Genomic DNA, 11,475 nt, shown 5'->3' on the forward strand with positions numbered 1-11,475 from the left:
ATTCATCAGATATTGTCCAAGATTAACCTTCAGGGTGGATATAGCTCGCTAGCAGCCTYGTGCCGATGACCTCGTTGATGTCATCATTTACCCAGAATGCTTTGCGTGTAAATAAAATGGCCCCGTCCATGTACTATATTTTTAAACTTTTAGTTTAAAAATTGTAGAAAACTGAACATCCTACAGTATTTTTACAGTCTTCATTTTACAGTTAAAGCATATGTTTATTAAATAAAATCTAATGTTACAACTAATCGAGGATCCCTTTAAGAGCTCGGTTCACTCAGGATTTTAAAGTATTTAATTGAAGGCTTGTGATTACAGAGAATATGTGCTTCTTCGAAATGTGTTAGTAAGATTTACTTTAATGCTGAATGTTTAGAGGCGCAAAGAAAGGCTTAAAAACCCTTTATATATTTTGGARATCTTCAAACAAGACAAAATCATAAATAAATAATGAGCTTGCATCAAGCTTTTTAAGCACTAAGATTGTTGTTGAGCTGAAGCAGAGTTATAAAGCAGAAAATCCTTTATAGCACTGTACAAGTCTAATTAACAGGTATCAGTGCTTATGGATTTTCCTTTTATTGCTGCTAAAGAGTTTCTGCCAGGTACAAATGACTTTTTCCCACCAGAGCTCTGAAGTTTTAATGGACGTACAAAGACATTAGTTTGATTCAGGGATAATCTATACAATGAGAACCAATCAGTGCAGATAATCAATGGCTTGATGCTCTTTATTACTTTCTCACACATTAATAGAAAGACACACACAGACATGCAGGGGTTTTGCTCTTGTTGCCTTGGTTACAGGATGTAGGTTTGTCTTTAGCGGTGTTCCAGATCTCTTCTTGCTAAATCACTGTGCGTGGTTGGCACTGTGACTCTGCCTGTCGCTGTATTTGAAGTGTGTTCCCCATATAGTGCGTTTTCCATCGAGTCAGCCATATTAGAGTTGTGCTTCAACTTTTATGGGACTTTTTTTCTGTCAACATCTTGCACATATGCATGACATAATCAACACACAATGCAAAAGAAATACAGTGTATTGTGTGTTCTTGCAGTTCATAGATGTTAAATATCTGTCCTCGAGGGCCAGTATCCTGCATGTTTTCCTCGTTTCTCTGAACAAACGATTAAGAKGCTTTTACAGCACTGGAAGAAGTAATTGAATAAGGTGTGTTGGAGCAGAGAAACAAGGAAAAGATGCAGGATAGTGACCCTCGAGGACCAGAGTTTGACACCACTGTTATAGAGTATAGCTGCACCCTGACATAATCTAAGCACCTAAGACCAGGTCAGGGTGAAGAGCATCTTCGGGGTGAGAAAACAGTAGTTAAAATCGATTTGACAGAAAACCTTCTCACTCAAATATATATTATTTATTTTTTTTATTAGTATTATTTATTTTTGTGATCAAGCTATGTTCTGATAATCCGTGTAGCAGAGTGGGGTTATCATCCAGAGTGAAGATGGCCAACATTTTGCAGCATGATGCCTCACAGCAAGAACGTCCTGAGTTTAATCCCTAGTTTGGACCTGGGGTCTTTCTGTGCAAAGTTTACATGTTCTCCTCCCGCTTGCAGGAGTTTTCTCTCCAGTTCACTCACATAGATGAAAAATAGGCCCATTAGGCTRCGTTCTTTTTTTTAGGCTGCCTTCAAGCCACAGCCTCCCTTGCAAAATAGATCTGTGAGATCTGAGCTCTCAATAAAAACGGCTACTGACCAAAGTCACATTTTAGTTCTAGTCAAATAAGCAAAACATTTTATCCATCATATTTCCGATGGTTTTTAAAATGCAAGAGACAGAAAGTGTGTGCATAAGTGTAGATGTGTCCTTTTATAGGAAAACCTCTTCAAAAGTTACAATTCGAAAGCTTTTAGGATGATACTCAGTTAGCAGGATAGCTGTTTTTTTAATCTCACTGTAAAGGAGTGGAAACATCATTGTCGAGAACACTGTGACCACCGCCTCCTGTCATTATTAAAGGTTAACGTTATGGCTGGTTGCGTCCAGTGACAGAACATTAGACTAYGAATTTCTCGTTTTGAACATGTGACATCTTACATTTGATGAAGAGGTTACATCTTTTGATTATAAGTAGAGAGGTTAGGTGGGGCGAGGACTGGAAAGCTTAAGATGCAACACAAAAAATTGGCAGACGCTGAAGAAGGATGGAGCACCATTAGAAACCAAGCAACAAGAAGGCCAGCCAAAAAAAAATCATCTGCCCACCCAGACTCATTGATCAATTGTCCTGAATGGTACAAGCAAAATAGAGGGATAAAGTACGAGGGRTGAATTAAAATACTGTAAGAAGGYGGAACTTCCAGGGAACTCGTCTGAATCATACATTCCCTGGGACATGGTAGATAAAAGGAGCAACAAGGCGAGAAGCAAGGGCAGAATCCAGGAGTTCTAAAGTGGAAACAGAAGCGGTACTCTCTGATGAAAGCTGCCGGGCAGACGCACTCCRCTTTACTTTGAACGCTGGTCGACAGAGAGATCAGCCGGCGGTACTGACGGATTCTTGCTCCAGCAGCTGGGACCCTCTTCACTGTGTCACACACAGTTCACTTAGATTGTCACACACGCTGCTGATGTAGCTTTTCTGAAAACCAAAAAAAAAAAAAAGAAGCAAGGAAACGGCACCCGACCCAATGAGACAGCAGCTGTCAAAAAAGCTGAGGATGAAGCAGTTTATGACTCTGTCTGTTGTTGCGTTAGCGTAGGGGATGCTKTGAGTCCTGGTTTAGTTGGACTACATGTGCGTATGTGTGAATCTATGTAACAGCGTGTGACCTATCATGCTGCAGTCTCATTAGGAGAAGAGGCAGGGACAGGCTTCTGAGCCACAGTGAGAAGCTAGATGTCACTTTGATTCAGTTTGATTTGAATGGGGCTGATCCCAGGGGGCGTTTGCAGGAATGCTAAGACACACACACACACACACACACACACACACACACACACACACACACACACACACACACACACACAATAGGCGCAGGCATCAGTTGTGTATAGACGTGAACGCTAAAGCAGAGCTCTAACAGCTAGGCTGCAAATTGCAAATATAAGATCTTATTCAGTTGCAGTTTACCCTGTCTGCACAATCACACGCACAGCTTTTGATTCGATGCCTTGCTTTTTGCTGAGTAAATACCCCCACACACACCCAACYGCTTCTTTTTTATGCTTGCAGATTTTTAAATTTCAGAGTAATTAAACAAATAGTTTTGTTCTAAAGTCTTTGCTCGAACAGAGGCTCAAATTACTAGCGTAGATTTTCTGAAGGGGCTTCCAGATGTGTGATGGACGTTCGACCGGGTGCACCCTGCCCCTTGCACTGWGGCTGCTGGAYATAGGCACCAGTGAACCCCCTGACCCTGAAAGAAAGAAGCAGATTGAGATAATGGATGGATGGCTTCTGTGTGAGCAGATTTTATTTCAATCATGTGTGGTCAYTGATAAAAAGTTATTCTATAATGAAGGATAACAATTCAGTTTAGTTTGGTAGATTATATACTGGAAAAACATTACAGTAGCAAAAAGRTGGAATATTTTGGTCAGATTTAGCCAATGACAGTTTTCATTTGTAATCTCTGTGCAGGTAAACATAAAAACCATTAAATTCAAATAAAATTAAAAATATCATGCAAAATTCACATTTTTAGCCATTAAAAACATTTTGTTGTGTACTTGAACTGTCAAGGAATGTCCAAAATTTGATTTAAGTTTATGCCTGTGCTGCATAGATTACTTTATATTCTGTTTGAGTCAYATTTTTCAACCCGTTCAGCTTTCWCTGTTTTCTGTGATGCTTTCTGTACTATTACATCACAGTACTTGCTGCAGAACTTCTAAATCCAGACAAAGACTTCTGGCTTACAAATTTTACAAAACTGCGATTCTGCAGGTCCGGCATCTTTATCTTCTTCTCGCTCTGAGTCAGACTCTGGTTCCAACGTGTACGACTGGACGGACAAGTCTTCTGTTGACATTCTTTAATTAGTTTGTAAAGTTTCTGCACCGCTGGTGACTCTGATGTAACTCTGCTGTGCAWTGATCATTGGTAGTTAGACCTGGAGGGGGCGGGTGTGAAGTACCTCATTCGCATTTAAAGGGGCCGCTTAGAAATGATTGATCYGAGACACACCTCAGAAAAAGGATGAAAGAGGAGTTTGTGGAGTTACAATAAGGCAACAGGACAAAGCATTTCAGTTCCATGTTATATAGACTCCAWCTGAAAGATTTAAACATGAAAAATGTTGAACGTTAAAAGTATGATATGGCTCCTTTTAAGAATGATAGATGTTGATAAAGATCAGTTATTGCATCTCWTGAGATTATAATCAGTCCTAATGAGCAGTTTTATTTCTTCTAATTCCTTAATCAGACACATAATTTGCTCAGGTGCAACAAAATAACTCATTTCCCCTTAATTTATCAGATGATTTTATTTATGTTGGATGGATTAGTAGCTTAATGTTCATGCATCAGCTTGCCTTTCTGACGCATGGAGATATTTATAACTTTTATCCCTGTGATTTGATGGCAGAAGTCATTATGTATTCAAATTGTTCATCTGTGCGAGAATGCCTTGAGGGGATCTTTTCATTTTTCGCACAAACGACCACTGGAATGAAAACTTCCTAATTATGACAATATTTCGTATTTTCAATTGTTTAACAGGGTGAAATAAAGAAATTACAGCAAACGATTAGAGAWCAACTTTTCCTTGACATTATAACAACCTGTAGAAATTGTCATCATTTCAGAAAGTTAAACATTGGCTGGAACCTAATTTTTATAGACTTGACGCATTATCTTTTCATTAAAAACAGTGTTTTTTTTTTCTTTGAGTGGATTCTTAATGAATCTCTCATAGCTGCCTGCCTCACAATGTTTCGGCAAGTTTAACAATTTGCACATCATAATTAATATCAGCTCTGAAACCTTGGACACTGCAGTCACAAGAGAATGCATTTTCATGAGGACAAAATAAATATGAAATGCACTCAGGTAATAAATAGCTTTTTTTTTGGACCACAGCCTAACACTTTCCCATTTTTATGATTTCAATTATATTTGTTTTTTTTTTTCAAGATGTGGTTAATAAATGCCTTTTTGTTTCTTGTTTGCCTCACAGAGGTAAACAGAAAGATCAATTCTGGACCTTGAAATGTTTTGTCAAAAAGGGAGCTAGTGAGCTTGATAAATTCAGAAAGCTTCATGCAGAAAAAGAAGGTTGAAGGAGGGCAAGCCTCTGACTAAATCTGTTTGACGCAGAAAGACAGGCATAGAAATAGGTAGAGACATCAGGAAGAGGAGAGAAAATATTAGAAGGGAGTAAAGCAGAAGGGAGGTTCTGTTTGAGAAGATTAAGCAGTAAGAGAAAGAAGATGTTATATTAAAGAAGAAAAAACAAGATTTTCAGTTGCGCATGGTTTCATTGGTGACATTTTTAAGTCTAATAGCTTTAAAAGAACAACCAAATAAAACGCTAATAACAGCAGTCCTCCTTTCTACGCTCCTCGAAGCATTCTTAATGTCAGTCTCGGTTAGCACTCGCACCACACGATTAGGGAGTGACATGACCATGCATCAGTCAGTGCTCTGGAATCAGCTGGGCGTGAGTCAGACGCCTGCTGCCTGACTCTCTAGGGAGGGAATGGTTTGGGGGTCAGTGTGACAAAGAAACAGAACTCAGAGCAGCGCTGAGTCTCTTCACATCAGAGCAGACACTGTTCAGTATGGGGGGAGGAGGGGGGCAGTGTAAAATGAAATGTTAAAATGGTCACCAACACATTTTTCATTATTTAACTCACTTTCTGAGTGATTTCCACTAACATTTAATTGCTATTTAGCTCACTGTTCTTCTGTTTTGCTAGTTTTTACAAAACGTTAAATTTAAATGTTAAAAAATATGTGCAAATTTGAAATCCCAAATCTAAATGTGTAAATCTAAATGTAAAAGTTAAATGATAAGAAGTTAAATGCTGAAGTTTATGAACGTTGGTGCTCGGCTCACGTTTAGATGTCGTCATCCTGAGACAATAACAACTGCTAGCGCACTTCGAGCTGCACTTCAAACTGCCAAACTATAGGCACCCATATTGTTTTCAATGAATATATTTTGAATTTAGATTTTAAATACCATCTTCAGCAGCGTTCATATTTTTTAGGTCCCAATACACCAACCTAATCGCATCTAAATTATTAAACAGGTGATGGAGAGTTAAACTGTACATGAATAAGTTGGAATTGTGCCATCTTTAGTGTTTTTCTTTTTACACAGCAAAGCATTCTTTGAAACAAACTGGACACAAATCTTTGTTAGCGTGGCCTTAAATTGTTGATTTGCAATCCTCTGCATAAGCCTGATCACATGGTTCACCTGGACAAAACAAAAGCCTTTGAGCAAAAAAAAAAAAGGAATCATAAATGATGAAAGAGAATATTGAGCCGAAAGGCTTTTTATTTGATCAAGTGTGCTTTCGAAACAGCAACTCGTGCTATAAACTGGCTGTGCAATTTATTTTATTCAGATGTATTTTTTAAGTCAAATGAATCAATGTGAACTCCTGAAGTTGGAACAGCAACTTGGAAAGTCAAAGATTTCCCAGCATCAACAACCTCAAAAGCCAGCATGATTGTAATGAACTTTTTTCTGAACTATTGTCAGTTTGTATACTTGTACACACACAGTAATCTTTTTATTTTCATTTATTTAATTTTTCTTACAATAAGTATGTTGTCACAGCATTTGTGTGTATGACATAAAAATTAACACTTTCTAATTGGCTTGTATTGATAATAGTAGTTAACCTGGTCACTGAATACAACGTTGGCAAAAAAAATGGAAAATTGAAAAAAAGGAAAAACATACATTTTCAGTAAGCACAAATGCAGATTTTTTTTTTCCTCAGTGAGTCTGATCAAAAACTCAAGACAGTAAATTTTGAACCTTAGTGTTAATCCACTGTTTGTTTTACCCATTAAATACCATTGAAAGGGAGTATAATATATWTTTTTTTCAGGCTCGTACTTGAATACTATAATCAAGTAGCTACAGTATGTTACATTCAGTTGTTGTGGAAAAAGGTCTATAAATCAAAAATGAATTTGGCGTTAAATCAAACCCTATCTTGAAATATGCCCCTGTCTCTTTAAGAACTTCCTACCATTTCTGACGTTTCCCACTTCAGCATGTTTCAAAACAATGTTTCGAGGAGGGGTGCTTTGTTGGGTGGGAGCTCGGCTGCAGACTGAGCTCCAGGGAGGAGCTTTGTACAATGAGGCGGTGCTTTGTACCAGCAAGCATTTAGCACAATTACCACAAGGAGATTCAAGGATTTCTTAAATGTGCATGAATGAGTCAAAGCAACACCCTGGGTATGTTTTTGATGTGCGTGTCTGTGTGTGTCTGATTGTGTCTGTTTCCTCATCTGACCTGCTCCTTAACCCCGGTTCTGTCAGTACGTGGTTCGAGAGGATTAGCATCATGGTGATCCTGCTCAACTGTGTGACGCTGGGAATGTACCAGCCCTGCGAGAACATCGACTGCACCTCGGACCGCTGCCAGATTCTGCAGGTAGGACCCACCTCAGGCTGCCTGACAGCATCACCCTGAGAGAGAAAAGCAGAACAAAGCAAGCAGAAAAACACCCTTCTGTTATTGTCAGAAGTTTTAATGCTGTGATGCAAACACACTTCAGATAGACACACACACACACACACACACACACACACACACACACACACACANCACACACACACACACACACACACACACACACACACACACAGACAGACAGACACACACACAAACTGGAATGTTTATTCTTCTTTCTGCTCTCTGAGGAGGGAATTGGGACTTCAAGTTTGTATTAATAAAGCCTCACGGCACTACACTGTGATTTTGTTACCTGTGGAGAGGAGAAACAGCCACTGAAGCTGTGGTTGGGGTTGCTTAAAGTTGTCCTGAAGGTTGTCTAAATTCTAAATGTTGTGCTCATTTTAATTAGAAAACAAACACACACACAAAAAAAGAAACTTTTTAAAAAGTATGGCATTTTTCCCCCAAATATTAACAGCTCAACTTACATAAAATGGCAAGTGCTTTAATTATTGCTATTTACAAAATAAATAGTGGGTTTTATTCTCAGTCTGACTCTTCCTGCTGCTGCTTTCTGTATCATTGATTATGGTCATGACTGATTAAGTGCCAAATCATCTCTGGCAATATTAGTTACCAACATGTTGGCACTGATTCAAGGAGCACATATTCAGTATTGTATTTTTCAAACAGCTGATAGCCTTGCATTGTATCTATAAGCCATGTTGAGCTGATGTGGGCAATGCTTTCTGCCAGCTGGCAGAGAAATCTGTGTGCACCTCTGGGACTGTAATTGCTTTTCACAGAAGTCTCAATTTTTAGGGGTGACACAGGCGACCTAATTCTGCCTCACATGCTTTTGGTTGCCGGTTTTTAACTTCCGCTGGCACTAAAAACCTTTCCACTGTGACCTGTGGGTAAAAAGCTTCTGTTGCTGCTTTGTTTCAGATGCTGTTGTTCTGCCTACAGCACATTAGGATGGATTATAATATCAAATAAAGCCCTCCGGGCCAAACAGTAAAAGGCCTCATTTATCTTATCCGGTCTTTATTGTGTTCTGATTTTGAGGCGTTCACTGCTGTTTCTAATTTAGCTCCCAATCCTTTCCCCCCCACTTCTTCTAATGCCATTTTTTTACTCCTTATAATATTCCTTTCTTCATTTTTTTTTTGTCTCTCTAACAAGCAGCATACTGTGTCCCCAGGTAGAATGAAGGGGTCCTGTTCTGGCGGTTGCTAATGGTAACAGGAGGGATTTTGCTGACAGAGCTTAGATAGTTAACATGGCCCTAAAATGCAGGATTTTTTGGTCCTCTGAGATCCTGAACTTCACTTTTTGCAAGCAGCTGGCAAAGTTACAGGCACAAAAATGTTTACATTAGCTCAGAAGGAGCTGACATTTAACAGTGACATGTCAGAGCCAAGGCTTTCTTGCTGCTGAGAGCCTGTAGAAGTGTGAACTTAGGGTCAGTATCAGCTAGCAAGGCTGGACCATGGATCAAACTCAATATTTGTTGCAAAAAACACATTTTTCAACTGTACCGCTGAACTAAAATGTTTAATATTAGAGGCAGTCGCACACAAARTACACAAAGTATCATCTCACATCAGCTATCATTAAGTAGCGTTAGCTCATTTTGCATTTTCAGAACATGGAAATAATTACATGCAATCATTTTATTGTTTATGTGACATATTGAAGGGGGAAGTTTATTTTTTTAGAAGTAAGGTTCTGTGGAGTCACAGTCAGTAGGCATTTTCCTACCTGCACCAGATCAAACCTAGCTTTAAACATCCCATTAAMTGTATTTCTAAACTAGGTCCAATCGGACTGGTTTCTACCGCAGGTAAGATACTGACTGATGATCACTTCTCAGTAGAACTTCACAAACAAAATCCCAAACTATACATTTAAAACAAAAATGTTAAATCTCTCTGGTTTTGCAGAGCATTATTTTAAGAACAAGATTATAAATCATTATAATTTGACTTTTACAAGTTGTCCTTCTACAACTGAAAATTTCATGAGGTTTTAAAGTGAAAAAATATGTTAAAATCTACAAAACATTTCTTCAATAATTATCTTTTTATTTAAATGTTTTTTAGCACTTTCACAAATACATGGAGACAATATTTTTTGAGACATGTTATTTAAAAAGTACTTTGCCTTATTTTATATTAAGTGTTTGAATATCTGAAACTTAGAGCTGGTTTGATCTTTTTCATATTTTTTTAAAATATTTAGAAACAGTAAACTATTATTTCCCTGCCCTATTTGCTTGAGTTTGTTAAGTGAACACTTGTCCTCGGGGTGTCTTTTGTTAATTTTGTCACTCGCAAGTGAAGTGAGACACACATAACATTGTTTTCGTTTTAAATGGCCCACCATCAAATCCTTATGACCCACTTATCACGTCCTTTTCCTCCTGGCAAATAAGAGGCACAATGACAGCATGTAAAGTAGGTTCCAAACCAGCTCATAGATCAATTCATGAGTGGGCCCATCACAAGACACCCTCTCTCTTTACAAATCACACTGATGATGAAACCTGACTGAAGAGGAAGCTGGCAGCGGGGACAAATAACTATGATGAATTCATTTCCCTTCGACGGTGAGCGGAGAACGATGGGAATCTGACTGTCGCAGTCAATGTCAGATTACACATGAAGCGTGCAGGCTGCATTATTTATCCAAACACCATTTAAACAGCATGTGAGGCAAACTTTCTCATCTTTCCTTTTGAATTTATTCTAGCTCGGTAGATCTTTTACGCTTGTGTTCACACACAATGTTTTCTGACTACTGATTTAGAGGGGTATCCCAGATATTTCAAAGTGAGGTCATGTGCAACTGTGTGAACAAATAATATCTTACCTGTTAGATAGCGTTTTGGATGCTCCCAATGTGGCGAAATGGAGTTTAAATTTGACCAGATTGATGGGCTAACATGGGAGTCCAGTTCTAGTACTCAAGGACCACTACCCTGCATGTTTTAGAGGCTTTTCTGCTTGAACACACCTGATTTGAATGAATGGGTAACTAACAGAATTTTGCATGACTTAAAGAGGTAATTCAGTCACTAAATCAGGTGTGTTGGAGCCGGAAACCTAGTAAAACATGCAGGATAGTGGCCCTTAAGGACTATTGGACACCCCTGAGCTAACAGCTAATCCAAGTGAATTTCTGCCATCTAAAAATGACTTCAGTCTCAAAAATATCATTGCAAACACTATTGTTGCAAGCGTAAATTACAGCAGCTAGCTGCAGCACTTCCTGTGTACTATGGAACATTCCCAGAAGTAATTTTATGACATTTCTGCAAGAATGGATGTCACAGAAAAATTAGGGTGTCAACCATTAAGACCTGTATATGTTTCTTTAGTGCATAATATTGTGATAAGCACTGAAGTCTGAGTAAAGTTTGGTGACTGAAACAGATTCACACGACTTTCGAGCCCACAAGTGACACAGCATAACAAACCATCATGGCCATAAAAGCTGTTCTCCTCCCCACTGACCCAGTTTGGCTTTGGGAATTCTCTATCACAGAGCACACTCTGCTGCTTCACAGAAACTCATCTGAAACTGAATTATAAATGGAGGAAGAAGCAAATAAGTTCTGCACAAAAGCATGGTTAACTACACCTTATTTAGCCTTACTTAGTCATTAACTAATGGTTAGTAAACCTTGAAAGCATCATTAATTAAGGATATTTTTATTAAGCTATAAATGAATACATTTATCAATGCTTTATCCATTAAGGGTAATTACTTCCAAAACCAACATACTTGTTGCTTATTCATGCGTAATAACTCGTGAATTAATTATTAAATATGGGCCACCACAGTGG

The 11,475-nt window shown here is 38.5% G+C and overlaps 1 protein-coding gene across 6 annotated transcripts in view; it reads left to right on the forward strand.

Annotated features, from left to right (window-relative positions):
* Nucleotides 1-11,475, forward strand: part of cacna1ia (calcium voltage-gated channel subunit alpha1 Ia) — a 211,827-nt gene that overhangs the window by 101,214 nt on the left and 99,138 nt on the right. For all 6 annotated transcript variants that reach the window (XM_014020904.1, XM_014020905.1, XM_014020906.1 and 3 more), the window contains exon 4: nucleotides 7,489-7,600. In XM_014020904.1, the coding sequence (XP_013876358.1) occupies nucleotides 7,489-7,600 (112 nt within the window). The remainder of the gene's footprint in view (nucleotides 1-7,488; nucleotides 7,601-11,475) is intronic.

The sequence above is a fragment of the Austrofundulus limnaeus genome, unplaced genomic scaffold, assembly GCF_001266775.1.
Source record: "Austrofundulus limnaeus strain Quisiro unplaced genomic scaffold, Austrofundulus_limnaeus-1.0 Scaffold271, whole genome shotgun sequence".
In the NCBI taxonomy this organism is placed as follows: Eukaryota; Metazoa; Chordata; class Actinopteri; order Cyprinodontiformes; family Rivulidae; genus Austrofundulus; species Austrofundulus limnaeus.